This window comes from Montipora foliosa, chromosome 8 (genome assembly GCF_036669935.1).
Source record: "Montipora foliosa isolate CH-2021 chromosome 8, ASM3666993v2, whole genome shotgun sequence".
NCBI classification, from domain to species: Eukaryota; Metazoa; Cnidaria; class Anthozoa; order Scleractinia; family Acroporidae; genus Montipora; species Montipora foliosa.
This window is the reverse complement of record NC_090876.1, coordinates 12496424-12516071: the sequence shown is the minus strand read 5'-3', so window position 1 is coordinate 12516071 and position 19648 is coordinate 12496424. Positions and strand designations below refer to the sequence as shown.

The following is a 19648-nucleotide window of genomic DNA, read 5'->3' as shown; positions in this document are numbered from 1 at the left end:
GGCAGGAGAAAGACCAGTTGGCTATTTACAAGGGCAACTGCAAAACTGAACAGGGCCTACCTAAAAATACTTCAGCCAGTGGTCAGAGTTAGGCTGGAGACAGAAACTCTGGATTACAAGTCCACCCCACAAACAACTCATCATACAGTCTCCCCTTGCAACAACCACTCTGCCACTTTCACTTGCTCCGCATGGAGAACTTTAATTCATAGACAATTAGTCATATGTGTTTGTTATTTTCAAGTTACTGGTAGCTGTTATTATGGTCCTAGCAGGGCACTGCAGTAAGAGTCCTTGCACCTGTGCACTAAGAATATCAGGATATTCGATAAGCACATGTAATTTTGAAATAATTATGTAAAAAGAAAGGTTTTTACTGTACTGGCACTTACTGGTTTGGTACGTGTAAGACATACCTACATTTTTTTGTGTAGTGTTAGTTGGACTTTCTGTGCTCATCCATACCAATTAAGTCTAAACTGTTGGTCAGACTTTTATTTTTCCCTAAACCTCCATGTTTGGATAATGACAGAGTTGTGATGAAATCATTTTTATTCCATTCTTTGCTTAAGCAGTCCAGAAAGGTAATATTAGGCAAATTTGTGCAAACCTAACTTGTCCATTGCTTATGCACCATGCACTAAGCACTGACCTCCTAAACTTTGCCAAAATTACCATAATTTACAGCGGGATGAGCATTTGGCTGTAAAATAATGGTAATCGCTGTTAATACTCAGTGTTTATTTTGTAAACCATTTCAGTTGTCTGTCAATTGGAATTGAAATCATGACACAAGGAGGAGTATCTGTAGAAGCAGAGGAGATTTTTGCCCAGAGCAAAGAAGCACTGGACATTACTCTTTTCGGGAGTGAATGGAATTCTTCGGCTGGTGGGTTGTCAACGTTAAACAGAGAGCTTGCAATTCATCTGTCCCAAGAGCCAAATGTCACAGTTTCTGTGTTGGTCCCAGAGGGTGCTTGCAAACATGAAGACAAAGAGGCAGCCCAAAATTTTGGGATTAATGTTCTTGATGCAGAGCAACAACCAGGCTTCAGTGAACCTCTCGACTGGTTGGGCTTCCCACCTCAAGATCACACAATAGATGTTGTTGTTGGCCATGGTGTGAAACTTGGACGGCAAGTTAATGTCATAAAACGTTCTCCACAATTCCAAAAGTGTAAATGGGTGCACATGGTGCATACTGCTCCAGAAGACCTCAGCAAATATAAAGGTTATGATAATCCTACTTCAAGAGGTGAACAGAAGCACTGGAGTGAGGTTGATCTTTGCAAATGTGCTGACCTTGTTGTTCCAGTGGGATCAAGACTTAAAAAGGCTTATTCTTCCTATTTGCAGGGGTGTAAGAAGGATGAGGATATTTTTGAAATAGTTCCAGGTCTATTTAATAGGGAATTTGGGGATTTAGTGCAACAGGCCAAAGTTGAGAGTGATGATGATTTCAAGGTGTTGTTGTGTGGGCGTGGAGATGATGAGGACTTTGAGCTGAAAGGATATGACATTGCTGTTAAGGCATTTGCCGATCAACGCCTGAAAGGAAAACGATGTTATCTTCTGTTTGTGGGTGCCCCTGATGGGAAGCAGGATGAGGTCAGGAGAAGACTTCTCAACTGTGGAATTACTGATGAACAGCTGACGGTGCGAAAATTTGTACAGAGCCGGGCAAGAATGAGGGAAGTCTTTTGTGAAGTCGACCTTGTCATCATGCCTTCAAAATCAGAGGGATTTGGTCTTGTTGCTCTTGAAGCACTATCAGCTGGTTTGCCAGTTCTTGTGGGAAGTAATTCAGGATTTGCAAGAGCAATGGAGGGCATTCTCTTTGGAGCATACAGCATAGTTTATTCAGAAGACCCTGTTAAATGGGCTGAAGCGATTGAGGGTGTCCGCATCAGACACAGAGCATGCATTGAGGAAAACAAATTACTTAAGGAGAATTATGAGCAGCATTACTGTTGGAAGAAACAATGTAAAGCACTCATTGACAAGTTGTGGAGAATGGTTCATGGTATGGTATATAATAATTACCGGTATTTTTGTGTTAATGAACATTTCTGTTCCCAGAGGCAGAGGACCTTTTGCTTTTTTTCAGTCCTGTGATCCGGAAGTTAGGGACAGTCATTTTCAGACAGAATGTCCATTCCCAATTTAGACAATCATGAGGAATTCTGTCCCATCGTGTGGGTGTGGTCACCAAAATTCATGATTACCATGTTGTCCAAAGGTTAAGAGTCTTAATTTCCGATGTTATTATTGGGGCTCTCCTCCCTAATATAGGTACATGTACGTGTATCTAATTTAGGTGTTCATAGCCTTTGAACAGTTAATGCTCATTTTCCTTCCCTCCGACTTAGATTGATTGACATTTCTCAGCAGGAGAGATCTGTTATGCGGCAAATGATGCAGTTCTTCTTTGATGTTATTTTACCTTGTCGCACTTTCTTGAGTTATTGTCATTTACTGTATGTTCATTCTGAAGGGATTTGTTGCAGTTATAGTTTTGTTTTGTTTTAACAAAAACTTGACTACGGTATTCCAAGAACAAAAACAAAAAGTTTTATTTTGGTGCCATTTTAAACCTAGCTTTTACTATCTAGAACTTTAAATTTAAAATAGTTTTTTTGGTATTTACAGGAACGGATTCAAGTGGTATTGCCAAAGTACATTTACAAAGACCTGGAGAGGAACAGTTACCTGCCATCACATCAGGTTCACTTCATGACCATCCTCATGTGCATAAGCAGAAAATTAATGAATTTGGAGGTACATGTAGGGGAAATTAAGTTTTCAGAATACTAGTTGTGATTCAGGGATTAATGTACAGAATTTAAAAGGACAGGTCTTGCTTCCTCAATATGACTGCTATCTGTAGGATTTATAGACTTTCTAAAGTTGTTTGCTTTTAGTTTCTGGTTTGGCAGTCGCACTACCGACTTTTATCACTTGCAGCACATCTAGTTATCCAATCAGAGAAAAGCGATGTCAAGCGTATGTCAATCAAACAAGCTGCATTTTGTGCTGATCTTTCAAGAGGGCCAGATGAAACCAACAATTAGATCATCTTGTTCTGTTTGTTGCTTTCCTTATGTGTTTAATCAAGGTCCATGCAATCACTTACTGTTTGTGGAAAGCAAACTACAAAGATGTCCATGATGACCAGCAGAAAGTCATAGAAGGTTATTGTGGTGGTAAAGATGTCTTTCTCTCTGCGCAATACAATAATAATACAATAATACAGTACATACTTAATTGACCGCTCCCCATAGGGGCTTTTCAGGGCCAATGAAACACAATCAATGAAACAACAGAACACAACAACTACAACTGTTACCGGTAAGAATCCCAACTGGCTGGAGGCAAACCAGTTGGCTATTTACAAGTGCAGCTGGGAAGATGAACCAGGGACTACCAGGATCAAATTCGACAAGTGGTCAGAGTGGATCTTGAACCCGGGATCTCCGGATCTCAAGGCAAGTGCCCTAACCACTGGGCTACACTGCCTCCTCCTGCGCCTACAGGATCAGGAAAAGTTTGACCTTTGAAGTCGCTCTTTTTATTTTTGATTTCTTGCTACTTGACTGTACATGATGAAAGAGACTTGAACTTAAGTTATAGACTTGCTCCAGGTCGCCCTTTCGTTACTCTTTATAGAAAATTAGTGCCTTACTTTTTTAAGATCTACATGTACGGAATACACAACTTTCCAATGCAATTTTAATAATTGTGTTTATTTTTATACTGTGAAAGTCTAGCAAAATCCATGACCCATGAAGTAGAATATGTCAATCATTAATTTTTCATACATATAATTATGACTTGAATCCCTGCAGGCAAAACAAGTTGCTCTCTGGCAACTTTGTCGCCCCTTGGGTTGCTGCACAACCTCACTTCAAGCTTGCTTTGCTCGCTTTAAATTCTCAATCGAAGAGTTTCAAGAGGGGGACTTGGAGCAAGTCTATAAGATTTATTACATTGTCTTGATCAATTCAGAATCTGTGATTACAAAAAAGTGGTATTAAATCATATCAGATCTATAGTGAAAAAAATTCTAAAATCTGGATGGTAAAGAATATCCTTGACAGGGTTCATACGGGTCATGGAAATTCTGGAAAAGTCATGGATTTCTAATCTTGTAAAATCCAGGCCTGGAAATCCTGGAAAATGAAGACAAGTCATGTAAATTCCTGGAAAATTAGCCCTATGTGCAAACAAAATAAAATTCTTGCCTCAAGTTTTGGCAAACGCAAATGGAACCCATCTCATTTCATATTCTGGAGTTCACGTGTACATGTATTCAAGTAGTCTCGGTCGCAGCTGTTATTAGGGTGGCCATGCAACGTTGCTCCCTTCCTAGGTCATGGATTTTTTTCTTTTATGGTCCTGGAAAGTCATGGAATTTTAGGTCACAAAAAGTGTACGAACCCCGCCCTGATTGTACCCTCTATTTAAGGTTACCATATACCTTCAGATCTGCAATTTTCTTCAAATTTGGATTTTTCGGTTAAAGTAATGATCAAAATGGGATCTCTAAATGTAAAAAAGAAATTATTCAAAAAGAGTAAATATTGGCGGAGAAATGGTGGTTTTACGTTTTGGATGGAAGTAAAAATTACCCGTCTGATTGACAGTTTTAGCGCTGTTTTCTCGAATCAATTTTTTCACTTGAAGCAGACACTTTAAAGAGCTAAGTTAACAGTGGCTAGGTTAACATATACGTGAATCAACAAAAAAGTGTCTGCGAATTGTTTATTTCAAAATATTTTTTCTCTCCGATCTGAGAGCGATTTTTGTAGGAACACTTCACATTTTTTTAATACTACAGTATTTCGAAAACGTTCTATAACTTTTCACTGTAACTGAGTATGGCAAAATGCAGACACGTTTTTTTAGTGCTTTGGGTTGGGAAATGGAGGAACATTATAAAATAGCGAAAAGCAAAATTTGCTTTGACTTGTAGCTTTGAAAAGGTGATTCAGACGCTTGCATTTAGAGGTCGTGAAAACTTCGACAATTCATTTAATTTCTAAATTCTTGATATAGTTTGATAGCCAGCTCTATAAGCTTTAATTTGATATAGGGTTTAGGTATCTACAGTTTAAACCTGACGCGTTGCATGGCTCGGACGCGAAACACCCCTGAAGGTATACGGTAACCTTAAAGCTTCCTGGTTTCCCTAGGAGAAAGGGGCTTTGCTGGGTGGTAACAGTATTTCTTAGTCACATGGTTCAAAGATTATTGAAAGTACTGACAATTGATTCTGTGGTGGTAAAATTCTCTGTTATTATGCTCTAAATTTTAGCTGATCAGATTTGATCTATGTGCTAGTTCCTTAACCACTTTCCCTCCTAAAATGGCAACTTATCACTTTTACTCTGTCAAACTTGAAACATTGTTATACTCATGGAAAGTTTTAGAAACATCCACATGTTCATGTAGTCATCCATTAAAAACTGTTTTCCTCTAACCCTTTTCCCTCCTAAAACAGCCACTTATAGAATTTACTATGTCTAACACAAGATGGCAACCCCCTAGGAATGAAATGGTTAACGATCTGGAAATAAGTAATCATAGAAAGATGTACATGTATCATGAAGAGGCAAAGTTATAGCATGAAACCTGGCTCTCTGTGGCTTTATCTGCAGGATTTGCTTTGTTTTGGGCAATTTCCCAATAATTTAAACAGGGGATTCTTTTTCCAGTCTGAACCAGTTTCAAGTCTCTTGCTTTTAATTTTGACCAGTCAGGGTATTAAGTCCTGATTCAGCACTACAGGCAGGTAGAGAGGCATCGTCAATGAAATGAATGTACTAGGTGCATGTTCTTTTTACACACTCTTTTTATCAAATTAATAAGTAAATAAACAGACGACACTTGATCATAGGTTAATTCTCCTCCCCAATCTGTAGATTTTTCTGAGCCCTCAAATTCCTCACCCGTACATTTTGCATGAATGTTTGAAGGAATTTTTAGTTTTTGACTTCTCAAAATAATGTCCTTTTCAAAAGGAGACACTGGTAAATTGTTTCAAGAACGTGTTGTACAGTTGCTTTTATATTTAGCAAAGTCTGGGGAAAATGTGGTCAACTCCTGTTGTAAAATCCAACCCAAAGATTGGCATCTTGATGCTCAATGTCGTATTTGAAACCTCTGTTTGTTGTACAAAACATATTCATGTGACTTGCAGGGTCATTCACTCTTGAAAAATTCTGCTGCCATGTCGAACACACTCTGCAATCTACAACTACTCTCATTAATTATGTATCATTCCTGAATGTCTGTACTTATAAGACAGTACATGTTTTGTAGTTGAATTTGAGTAGGTTTCTTTTTGTTCAGGGGCCTAAACATTTTAGTAAATAATTGAGTGCTTCCAAAAGGTTCACGCTATTGTTATTTTGTTATTGTTGTTGTCATAGAATTTAAGAGGTATTGGTATTCCCTTTTCCAAATATTGTAATAAGGAGAAGCAATAAGAGAAGTGACGTGTACATGTACATTTTGTGGTACCGTGTTTGATGAACATCTTATTTTTGCATCACTGTCTTTGGACTGCGTGTGAAGCAGGGTTGCATCTGCCGAGGTCAATATTACCATGGTGTATGTACTCAAAGATTGATTGGGTTGTTGAAATTACCATGCTTATTATATTCAATCAATGTGGTGATTGAAGAAGTCCCGGTGGGAACACTTAAGCACTATACATGTACCATAAATTGAGAAAATCTTATTTATTTTTAGACACTCTTATCAAGCTCCTTATAAGTGCACCAGGTCTACAAAAAGAACAACAGGAAGTAGTCTATGAGATGTTAGCACTTCAAGTCCAAAACTTTGTGAAATTCCATAACCACTCCACAGATGATCTTCAAGGAGTCATAGCCTTGACTGAATTTATAAAAAATGCCTACCAGCTAAACTTAAAGGCTGTCAACGTGGGCTCTCTGGAAATCATTGTGGATTGCCCAACCTTAAAAAGTCTTGAGCTTCTGTGGAATGACTATCTCTCTGGTCACCTCAATAATGTGACTGAGCGGTACCTTGTGACCATTGAAATGAAGCAGCAACTCGGCCTGGAGACAATTAGCCTGAAGACAACCATAGAAGAGGAAAACTACTTGACCTGCAAACATGTTCTTCTGGAAATGCCAGGTGGATGTTTAGGTAAATACATAAGTAAATGAGAATTTTTTGGTTACACTTGGGAAGTAAGAGTTGAACCTTGGCCCTTTACTGTTAGAATTTACTGTCATTGTACCAGCCATCATTCTTTTTGCTTAAACAAGATGCCTATAGGGGTGTATCCGTGAGATGCACAAACAGTTAACACAAATTGTCCAGTTACAGTGAATTACAACTACGGGTAAAATTTGGAAAATGGGGAGAGATTACCACAAAGATAAAATTAATCTGTAATTAAATTTAACTAGAAGTTATTTGTTGGAAAAAACAGAAAGAGGTTAACTCTTATTATTAATGCTACTAAAATAATAAAATTTGCCACAATTGAAACAACGAGGCCCTATTAGGGATATGGGATATTTTTTGGAAACCAAACTGGCATTATAGAGATACAAACGGGATACAGGAAACTTAGATCCCCCCCCCCCTCCCCTAATGGGGCCTCAACAATCAGCTAAGGAGAAGGGATGGTGCAGGGATGGCATAGTGGTGTGTGGTGAGAGCACTAACGCCTTCCACAAATGTGGCCCGGGTTCGATTCCCTGGTCCGTAAATGTTATTGTGTGAAAATAAGGTTGTGCTAATAAACTACTACTACTACGACGACGACGACGACGACTATTTGTATTAAAAATTTTGATTTATTTGCTGTGTTTGGTTGTTTAAGGCTTTTTTTCTAATATTCTTTTCACGTTTTTGATTCCTGTACTAGGATGAATGGATTTATTTTTTCTTGTGGAATGTCACTGACTTGACCTATCACATACCATTAAATTTGATATTAGTCTAAGGTTGCGTTTCTTTGGGAAAATCAAAATCCTGATTCTTGTATCGAAAAGTGGATTTTGCATTTTTTTTTACTAAAATCCAAAAATTGATTATTGATCCGAAGTATCCACACTCCGAGTGGATTTGAGAGATCATAATTATCTGAATCTGGACTTCAGGATTAGTGATCCGTGTGTTTCTTTGGGAGACGGATCTGAAAAAACCAGCGACCAGTGGTAGTCCTGTGAAAATACACATTCCGACCATTTGTGTGAATCATGGCGAGCAATCAAGGTGAGTATTCAGTGCTATTGTCTCCTTTGGTGTACCCAAAATTTGTAGAAAGTTGTGATACAAATCAAATTCATGCAAACTGGCTGAAAGTGGGCCCTCACGCCCGAAAAATCTGTTTTCAGATTCTCCGTTTCTTTGGGAACGAAGCATCCGTGTGATCTGAGATCATAAATCCAATCTTGGATTCTCCCAAAGAAACACACCCTAAGTGTCTACTACAGTTAATCATGTTCAGATGGGAGACCACTGCAGAGTCCCCGTGATGACGATATCTAAATTTTTTAAACTTGATTTCAATTTTATATTTTGTTTGGCCATTGAAGGCTTTTTTCTTATCTTCTTTCTATGTCTCTATATTTCTGCAATTGAGGCAATGGATTAATTTTGTTGTTGGTTTGGTATGATTGAAAATTTAAGGTAGCTCTGAATCTGATGCACAGAATTTTTTCAAACTTTCCAGAAAGTTTCATCTTGGCCTGCTGATCACTTTTGTGCAATAAAAAAATAGGGATCACCGAGTTCGTTTTTCAGATATGAGCAAATAAAGCCAAAATATGGGCTGCTTTTGCAAGGCTTTCCTGTTGCCATGGTAACTTTTTTACGTCACAAAAATGACTGCATCTTCAGCAATAATTGATGTTTGACATGGTACCATAACATTGCTGCTATGTGATAAAGTGTTGTAGTGCCAATCCTTCTAATAACAAGGTCTATTGAAAGTGTTGAAACTGGTTTGAACCACCTTCAGTGCAGGTACTTGACCAAAAAATGAATTCTTCTTTTTCTTCGGATTTCAAAACTATGTGAAGTAAACACTAAGTGACCCAAGCCTTGATTTCAAAAAGACAACTCCTTATTTTAACAGGAATTTTCCTATTTAATGGTCCGCTATTACCAACTTTGAAATCTTGAGAGAGCTTGATCGCGGAGAAAATGACATCAAAGACTTTCTAGTTTTAAGAGTGCAATGCGTGTGTACTATATGTGGTTGAATTAATATGCAGCACGGGAATTTTGGACTTTCAGACTTTTAAACTAGTGTTTTGCATGTACAATAAGCTGCGTTTACACGCTGAAATTTTAAGTTTGTGAGTAAATGACATCACTTTTCCCTAGATCCAACCCTCTGAGGTCCAATTGGTCAGTTTTGAACGTGAGTAATGACAAAACTTGAAATGCAAAAGTTACATTCAAAGTATAAACAGCCTTTGGATAAAAATCAAAGCTCAAAATTTTGCCATTCAGCAGTTACGTAAACACACTTTAAAAAAATCTGAAGAAAAAAGGAAATAATTTTTTTATCATAGTACAACTTTAAGTGCAAGGATCACTTCTATCTTTCGTCTATAACCTGCACTTAGTATAATGATGATTGAAAGAAATGTATAACTATTATACATTTCTTTCATTCATTAGTCTTTTCACAGGAAAACATGAGCCCAACAGATAATTACTGACCGGTTGCCAACTGAGTGGCTTCATAGCTCTGTACTGGTTGGTAGACCATTGCACCGGCATCGTAAAGGCCATTGGTTCAAATCATGTTGAAGCCACCTGAATTTTTCAGGAGTCTATGAAGTGAAAATTGCTTAAATTGTCCACTAAGTGTGAGAATCAGTTCAATTTTTTATCTACAACCTGCACTTCTAATAAACATTTCTGTCGTGAATTAATGGGGAACCTGCTGCAGGAGGGCCACATAGATTTTACTTGTCGGTGGGGTAATTTCCTTATGCCATACCAGTTCGCCCAATACTCTTTGTGTTCTTCAGGCTCTGGATTTACCGGGTAATGTCTTCATAAAACTGTACTCATTCAAGCTGCACTCTTTTTTGAGGCAGTGAGGGCCTTGTGGAGCAGTTACTTTGAAAACAACATACCTAATGAAAATTCTGAAGAAATAACAACTGAATTAGGTTAACCAACAACTCTGTAATCCAAGTGCTGGATTGTCTTCTTTTCAGGAGGATTAAACAGCACTTGCTGGTCCTCTCAACAAGGTGTATTTGATCAAGGAGCCAGCACAAGTGGTATGAACACAACTACAGATTACAAGAAGGTAAGTTTCTTGCTTTCTTTTAAAATGGGAAGTAGTAAAAAACCCAAATGGATTTCTATAAAACATGGGCACGTGCATCACAACAAATGTAAGCTTGTTGTTAGAACTACAAAAGATTGAAAATTAAAAAAATAGCAACAAACTAAACAAAAAATTAGACATTTGCCTTTGGCTTATTCCTAGTGGTATAAGTAGTGTAACAAACTCATATAGTCTTGCAGTTTGCATTTTGAGGTTTGCCATGTTAATCATCGACTGCTAGGAAAGTGTACATGTATCCAGATTATCCCTCATAAAGATAGATGTCCATAATTTCTGAAAAGGACAATAATTATTGTGAAACAGCCCTTGATTGTGGAAACCCAATTGAATTTTTAGACTTTTCAGGAGAAAAAGAAAATGAAAGTACAATGTATGAACTTAGCTTGTACGGACATTTTGACAGAATGAGTTGACATCACATGCAATTGACTTTCTGAAAAATCTAAGAGATTAATGGCTTTGCTCCAAAGTTGGGAATTAGGGAATTAGGTCAAGAGATGGGACACAAGCTGGGCTGTGAGAATGGAAAAGGCCAAAGTAAGTTTACTTGATGAAACAAATACTTTCAGTTGGTGTTCAGTATGATTGGTCTGTAAACAAAGTGGATTTTTACCAGCCAGGAATATAATCACCAAGTTATTAGTTACGTTTGACAGGGGTCATTGCATGATCCCAAGCCAAACTGAAACGTAAGAGAATAATTGATTAAGGTGTGGAGATCAGTCCCTTAATTGTAGACTCCCACAACAGCTTTAAAGTAACATTTTAAATACATGTTCATGTAATTGTTTCAAGCCTCACCAGGTACTGGAAGAAGGAAGGACTGTGGACACACTGAATGATTACATGTACTTCATATTCTCCTTTTCTCAACTCTGTTTTTTGTAAAGTACTCCAAGCTGTTTCTTCTGATCTTTATGAAGTACTTTTTTGTTTTACATGAAATATATATTGCTCTGTCTGAGGATTTGAGATTCGGTAATTTTGAAGAAGAGCTCCCCTAACTGGCTGTTGGCCAACAGTCAGTAAATGGCCAACAGTTTTTTGGGGAGCTCTTCAAAATTACCTTGAAGGCTACTTATCTTGTGGAAACATTTTTTAAAAGAATGATTTCACAATTTTATTATTGCTATTCTCTAAAATTTGAGGTTGTGTCTTGAATAGGGGAATGGATGGTAGTATTAAGTGTTGGTGTCAGGTTCTACCAGTAACAGCCAGTGGCCACTTGCATGATGGGCATCGATTTTTCTCATGTGAACCAAAATAATTTATAATGTGTAACTCAGAAGTTTGATTAGCCAGGAGATCAAGTTGACCTTCTCTCCCCCACTTTTGTAAAGTTACATTTAACCCTGACAGGATCATAGAAAAGCATTTAATATCTGTTTGAAGAGATGGATGGCATTCCTTGTCTCAGGAAATCTGTATTTTCGTTTGTTATCAGGTCAAGGAACAGGACACAAGCTGGGCTATGAGAATGGAAAAGGCCAAAGTAAGTTCACAATGAAAAAAAAATACTGTTTTTAGCAACATTGGTCTTTAAGCAAAGAGGATTTTTCCTCGGAATATACTGTAACCACCTTACCTTTGACAGAGGTTAAATTCCCAGCCAAACTGAAACTTGAAAGATTAGTGTGTGGAGATCAGTCCCCTCATTGCAGACTTCCACAACAGCTTAAAAGTAACATTTTAATTGTTTTAGTCCTGTTACAGGGAAGACTGTGGACACACTGAATGATTACATTTTTCTTTCATGATCTCCTTTTCCCAACTCTGTTGTTTGTTAAGTATTCCAAGCTTTTTCTATTGATCGTTATGAAGTGCTTCTTTATTTTACATTTGCACTGCCTGGGAGTTTGAAATTCTGTACTGGTTCCTGTCGACTTTTACCACATAGTCATAATGAGAAATTAATTTAGATGTGCATGTACATACTACAGCAGTTATGCAGTACTTAATCGTATTAAAGATTTTGAAACTTTGTTTGCTTCAGTGATTTTTGGTCCCCATATTTGTGGCACATCTCTTTTACGAACTCCAAATGAAGGTTCCATGACCATCCTCTTTTTGGGGACCTTGGAGAGATACAGACTGTACAATGTAACTGTGTGTTAAGTTTTTAATTTTTTGTCACTAGATATCTCGAAGTGCACTTCACAGGGCGTCAATCAATGGACAATATGAGGAGGTCAACAGGCACTTGAAGAGTGGTGCAAATGTTGATGAAAGAGATCAGGTTCTTCAAGACATTTGTATTGTTATATAGGTCTATATATTTTTCAGTTAAATTTCTGCATGACCACTGAACAAAATAATGTACTCTCTAGCCCACGTTTTCTTAACCCTGAGTGCGCAGATTAAAAAATACATGTACCTACATTTATACTTTAAAAGACGGCCAGAAAGGTAACACCTCGTAGTTTTAAAACTGACAATCCATGGCCCTGACGTATCTTTTAATTTTCACACCTGTGTGCGAGTGAGATCCTGACACATGTGAATTTGGTGTGGCAAAGGTGAAGCCTAAATTGTTTTGTTGCTTAACACCCCCTTCAGCCAGTGCTGGGCACCAGAATTTATATCTTGGTTTTACATTTATTCTTTCCCTAGTTTTTGTTAACACCGCTGCATCTTGCCTGTTGGTATGGACATGAATCTGCTGTCAAGCTGTTGCTGGATCATAATGCAGATGTCAATGCTTTAGACAGGGTAAGTGGGAAGAGAAGAAGTCACTCCCAGTTGATGTTCCTCTTAATCTATTGCTCACATTTGCTTCTGTTTTATTGCAAAAAAAAACTAACACCAATGTTGGATGAAGTTTCATGGCTCAAACATTTCTTGCTTCTTTCTTGCTTGTTTGAGGTGAAGATAAAATTATCATACATAACTATTAATGTTATGACAACACTTACTCGGATTAAAATTTTGTACAGCAGCTTGTTTGGGTATTGATAGCTGGACAAATGATGGAAAAATAGTATCAGTGATTAATGTTTATGCAGACTACTTGCATTTTGGGTCTTTGAAACGAGCCTTCTGTACTGCAAATCTCAACATTTGATTGGCTTATCAAAGCAGAGCTATCAACTAACACAAGAGGTCTTTGCTCCCATGCTTAGGGTTTTCCCAGGAAAAAAAAACTGTCAGTGTTCGCTTGGTGCCACAATGGCTCATAAGAACATCATTTTAAGTATAATTTAAAGTATAAAAGGTTTTATGCTTTTAGTGGCTGGATATTGAGGACCATTACCCGGAGTAAACTTACAGATATGAGCATAGTTACATGTAGTGAGTCTAATTACTGGGTTGCCTATGGGCAAACCCAGTGGAGGTCTGCGTTTAGTTTGTTTTATTTTTTTTATTTTTACTGGGTTGCCTATGGGCAAACCCAGTCGAGGTCTGCGTTTAGTTTGTTTGTTTTCTTTTTTTTCTTTTTTTTTTTGTTTTTTTTTTTTTCCGTGTCGGTAAAAGTCTTGCCTGTCACTTCCCTGGTAAGTGGTCTCTTTGTGTATAGAGCCTTCTGCGCGTATTTTCTTAGGATCGAGAGGGTAGTGGAACTGCGTAGATTTCTCTGGTGGACACAGTAGAATCATTAACTTAGCCTGCAATGGCGTCGAAAGTCATGCAACGCGAATGGCGTTTTAGTGGATCCTTAAACAAAATATACCCTTATGGAGCTCAATAATGGAAAGTCAGTTGGATAAACTAGGCATGAATCTCAAAAGCGACGAGTACTGGACTTCGACAACAATCTATCGCCCGTCGAGACGAAATCAAAGTGAGCTGTATTTACCTGAAGTACATGGTAATTTGACACAATTGAGTTTCTTGTCTTCACGCACGCAATGAAATAGGAAGAGGTTTTCGCCTCTAAGAGCAAATATGTTGTTTGTTTCAATAAAATTTTCGCTGAAAAAGGATTCTGTGGTATTTACTGCCTTTGTGAGTTATAATATCATGTTGTGTATTGAATTTTCGAGCTTAAGGTTGAAATGTGATATGGCAGAAGTTTTTTAGTATTGCTCTGTAAGCAGGAAGGGTTCACAGGCCTGTTGGAAGCGTGCTTGAGTTTCAACAAAATGAGCCCCAAAATCAGTGAAAACTTGTGACGCAGATGAATAATAAAGTAGCTGCTATTGCCAAAATGATGGAATTACCTGGTGATAATAACGTCGTACGCGTCTTGGAGAGTAAATTTTGACTTTGCATAAACAAGAGTTTGGCGATTGTGATCTTTGTTTTGACTTCGCTCATTTCATTGTCAAACTTTATAACACTTGACAGAAAAAGAAACTTACAAAAATCCGGTATCTTGCCATCATTTGACACAGATGCTTCACCGTTTGGCGAGTAAACATGCCGCGGTAACTTAATCACGGCGGCCGCTGAATTCCGGCCATGTCACTTTCGATTTTGCAATTTACTTGAACGTAGCAAAAATCTCCCAAAATGTTTGTCCCTGCTCGTAACTTTCTATATTCGATATTCACGGTTCAAAATTAATGTTGTTTTCATGTCGTAAATATTTCATTCTCGATCGACCGTCCCGGAAACTTCCTTCTGCTCTTTCTAAAAACTGTGTATCAATAGTTATTTGCTTTTTCATCAATATTTGTTTTGCATAAAGCAAGCTAACAAAATCTGCACCTTGCTGAGTTCGCATTTGTTAGCGTTATTAGTATTTTCGGTCAGATGCTTCTGTTTTTTGTGAGGGGTTTATTGTTTTGGTCTCCCATCCGAACACTAACCCCGCGAAACAGGGCTTGACTTCAGTGAAGTTTAGTATTACAAAGCTGTCAGATGCTCAGAGGGCACACTTGTGGTGCAAAGAAGTTGTGAGGGAACTTGAAAATTATCAACATTTCAGCCCAGAAGCCAATGTTTCTCGCTTCTCTTTTATTTGTTATTCTTCAGAGACTGGAATGCTGTATTTCAATAGCACACAATTCAGTGCCTTCTGATTTTCTGTAGCACGTACCACAGGCAACCCAGTGTATGCTTCACGGAAGCATCTCGTTTTGGATGAGGCTTGGCATAAATTGGCATGGAAATTATGCCGTTCGAGGAGGAGCTTATGCGACGAGGCCGTTGGCAAAGAGACATCCATCGAGATCTGCCTTATTTCAGTGTCAGACTTCATACAAATGCAGAATTAAATATTTTTTATTGTTGGTAAACTCTAAAAAGTGTGCAATAGTAATTGGGGGAATGTTTTGTCGGTTACCTAACATTTTTTGCCTGGGCTTCTGAGCCAATCAAAAATGAGTTTATGTATAGTATCGCGTGAACCCTGCCGCTGCAGTTGTCAAAAGAAAGGAAATTCATGAAAAATTAAAAGAAACTAAAAAAGGTGTAAAAGGATTCAAGTGGCGGACTAACTACTCTTCCTCTTCTTTAGCTTCAGTTCACTCCTCTGCAGAAAGCTGAACGCTGGAATCATCGGTCGATAATTCAGCTGCTTCTGGACCATGATGCAAAACCAAGTTTTCAGCAGCCAGTAAGTTATTAATATAATTTATCCGTTTTCTTGAATTAGTTTGTACAACAAAGCAATAACATAAATTTTGCACGGTAATGTAATGTCTTTATCCTTGTTGTTGCGGTTGCTTTCTTTTTTTAGGAGGGGGAGGGGGGTGGATTGGGGCAAGGAATGCCAAGTACGCTTCAATATGTAACAAGAATTCAATGAGCTAAATTCTATAAATGCCCTTTGTATTCCCCTGAGGCATTTTTATTATTTAGCTCTTATTAACCGAGCAGGAGGTCTGTATGGGAGAATCTTGACCGAGGTCGTGAGTACAGGCCGAACGCAGTGAGGTCTGTACACAAGACCGAGGTCAAGATTCTCCCATACAGACTGAATATGCTCGGTTAATAAGATGTTTATTTTATGGCAAACAAGAACAATTTAATTTGTTTAATGTAACTGGTTTGTACTTACTGACATTTTGCTTGCGAACGGCGATGAGTGGCGATGAACTGAACTTAATTCTGTCAAAGTTTGCTCGTCATCCTCTCTTTTGTCATCATGCTGTTTGGCACTTCCATAAATAAATATTGGTAGAAGAAAATACTCAATATTTTTGCATTTTAGTTTGCATCTTTTCACTGCAAAACATTACCGGTCTAGATGCCGGTCTAGATGGGAAAATCTAGACCGCGGTCAATATCGATCTTAGCCAATCAAATTCGTGAATTTTGTAGTTCCCAGTCCTCGTGAGACAGAGCCATATAATAACATGCGTTATCGTCTTAAGGTGATTCCCAGGTTTTTCATTGCGCAACCCTACTGCGCATAACTTATTGCGTCATTGGCGTGCGCATTAGCTCGCGCACATCGATAAAATGGGGGATTTACATTGACGCCAAGCTAAATCTGTCAAGGAATGGCTATTTTCTCCTGAACGAGCACGGTGACCCCTCCTTTTTAACCCTTTCACCGTCGGGGGCTTCCGCATTGACGAGTAAAATCGTCTGGCGTTAGACAGAGTAAAATCTGTAAATGTTAATTTGCATTTTGGCGGTGAAAGGGTTAATGGTGTTATGTACTCGTAATAGGTACATGGAAAACATATTTTAAGGAGAAAAAAAGTGGGATAGTCGAAGTTGTAGTATTTATACAAAATGAAGTGAAACTTCCTTTGGTGCCAGACACGAGTGTGAGGTGATGATGTAGCGGTCAAATTTTCTTACAATCTCTTTGCAAGATCGAGCAATTTGTAATCGCTTTACTGAAAGATTTTAGCCCGGACAAACAAGGAGGCTCACGTTTTCAGTAACATTCAGTTGCTTTTGCTATATAAGAACAATTTTTTCGGTTTTTCCGGTTTTAAGTTTCGAACGCTTCTCTCCTAATTCGGTAAAAAACACATGCAGCGTGAAAACAAGCACAGTGACCCCATCATTTTATTGCATTTTTTCAATGTCGTTTGCATGCATATCAATTGTGCCAAGTTTGACAAAAGGGAGCTTAAGCCCGCGTGTTTGTGATTCGCGGACGGCAACCGGAAGTGAAAATTTTGCACTCCAGGATAGCGGTCTCAACTAGATATTTAAACTTACGGTCTCTAATAGTGAAAAGATGCTTAGCGATGTAAATGTGGTTGTGTGAAGGCAAGTTAAAAGGGAAAACAGCTCACTTCCGGTTGCCGTCCACGTCTGAAAAACGCACGTGCTTACGCTCCCTAAAAATCTGAATAGTACGTCATTTTCAAGGGAATTACCTTAAGTGTCATTGTCTGAGAAAGGGTTCCAGGGGCCAAAAGTTGTGGTCAACCGATTTGGCTGAAACTTGGCACAGAAGTTGGGTATAATGAGATATTTCAAAAGCCACTTTGGCTCACTTCTCTGAGTTTAAGTTTTGGAGTTACGGGGGGGGGGGGGGGGGGGTCTCATTTTTTGCCCTTTGAGCACCAAAAATCCAGCCTTCCAGGGCGCATTTTGAAAGTGTGATAAGACCCCACTGGTAAATTGTGCTGCCAAATAAATTTGACAATGAACTCTACTATAATAGAGCTTTCAGTTCATGCATGTAACTTTGTCCTCAAGGTATTGCACAGAGAGGAGCCTGGGGCTAGAGTTTGGCCCAAATTGATGTTAAAATTATAACCCAAAATAGCTATTTTTCAAAATTATTTCACTATATTCACCTGCCTTCTTGCATAACTTCCAAACCTATACCATTGTTTACTTTAGTCACGCAGTTATCAAAATCAGTTGAGAAAAATTTGGCTTATTATGGTTTGTTGACTTTTGGGAAAAAACACTTCATGCCCCCCTAAGGCGATGCAAAATGGAATTTTGAGCCTAATTCAGGCCATAAACAAACCAAATTGTTGACAAGAAGCCCTTATTCTGTATTTGGTAAGTGAAGATGAATTGTCAAAGCCAAATCAGTTTCGTTGTTTACAAATAACACCGATTCTTACCTTAAAATTGATCTAAAACGGGCCTCTGATTAGTGCAACAAACACATAATTTAGCAAATCAAAGGTGATTTTATTCTTTGAAAACCTAGGAACCACCAAAGAACACAAATGATGACGTTCTGATGTATATATAACAATCTTTTTACAAGATGCTTAAATTTCTCTTTGATTTATAGTCGTCAGTTTCACGTCATATTTCCAAGCATTACTCCAAGCATGGAAATTCTCCATATTTTGTCAGGCCCATAAATTTAGCTTATCAGAAGGTTCGTTAACATGTAATCTTCGTCTGACATTGTAATAGCCTGAATAGTTGTTTTAAATACCCATCAGCAAAGGAGCATGACCATACATACGTAGATTACACAGACATATACGAGCTTCAGTGAGCAGTATCGAGGTGAACTGTGATTTTCCGAGTCCTTTAGAGCTGAAAAAATGAAACCATCCATCCACGGTTAGGAGAGTTGGATAACAAAAAGCTTGTTTTGCTTTTATAAAGAAAATAACCCAAACAAAGCCTTCCATTGAGATGATGCACTTGTTACTACATCAATCTAGCTGGCCCGCCATTTTGGACTTGAAGAGTGTGCGGACTGGACCGAGTTCCCTGTCCAATCCGTCTCCTGTTTCGCGCGAATTTTTTCTGTTTTTCATCAGGTGCGTTCGAAATTCTAGAAAGTGATCTTTTTCAGGATAATTTTTGATGGCACTTTATTCCTTTGAGGTAAATGACCAGTGCAGTGTCACGTCATGGGCTGTGCAAGAAACAGGAATGCTTCCTTTGTTGTCTTGCGATAGTGACATGATTGCATGATTAAAGCACAAGTAGAAGAGTTCAGGTGTGTCCGGGGAAGAAGAGAAAGAACTGGTGATGCCAAAGCTACAGGTGCTTCAAAAGATCAGTTAGGGATCATATACGCTCACAAATGACATTTATCGTGATCTAGGGGACTCTTCTGACTGAAGAGAGATTTAGAGACGACGATATGTAAATTACGATATTGTCGTCTCAAATTATTTGTTTATGGTTGATTGATTCGCATGTTAATATCCTGGGTCCTTAGGAAGAGCACTTAACATTCATCAAATTTGTCCAAAAAAGAAAAAAAACAAGCACGATAAGAATAACTTGAAGGCTGTTTCTTCTGCTCGAGCTGTTTGTTTACATTAAGCTTGTCACGTGCACACGCTTATCATGCAATGCACAATTCAGTTACCGGTTTCCATTATTTACCCTTTTCGTCAAAGATCTTTGCAAACATGCTGCATCGAAGTTTTTCGACGAAATTGATATTTTCAGGGAGAAAATGTCACTAAAACGTCGTCGCAAAATCGACTGAATTAGTTGATATTATTGGAT

General features: G+C 38.2%; 1 protein-coding gene and 1 long non-coding RNA gene across 2 annotated transcripts in view; one reads left to right on the top strand and one right to left on the bottom strand.

Annotated features, from left to right (window-relative positions):
* Positions 1-19102, top strand: part of LOC137967421 (uncharacterized) — a 24597-nt gene extending 5495 nt beyond the window's left edge. The window contains exons 2-11 of the mRNA XM_068813947.1: positions 762-2023; positions 2650-2778; positions 6754-7176; positions 10221-10315; positions 11802-11849; positions 12495-12593; positions 12968-13066; positions 15756-15854; positions 18462-18551; positions 19013-19102. Of these exons, the coding sequence (XP_068670048.1) occupies positions 762-2023; positions 2650-2778; positions 6754-7176; positions 10221-10315; positions 11802-11849; positions 12495-12593; positions 12968-13066; positions 15756-15854; positions 18462-18551; positions 19013-19102 (2434 nt within the window). The remainder of the gene's footprint in view (positions 1-761; positions 2024-2649; positions 2779-6753; positions 7177-10220; positions 10316-11801; positions 11850-12494; positions 12594-12967; positions 13067-15755; positions 15855-18461; positions 18552-19012) is intronic.
* Positions 1-19648, bottom strand: part of LOC137967759 (uncharacterized) — a 416483-nt gene that overhangs the window by 209324 nt on the left and 187511 nt on the right. The gene's annotated exons all lie outside the window — the stretch shown is intronic.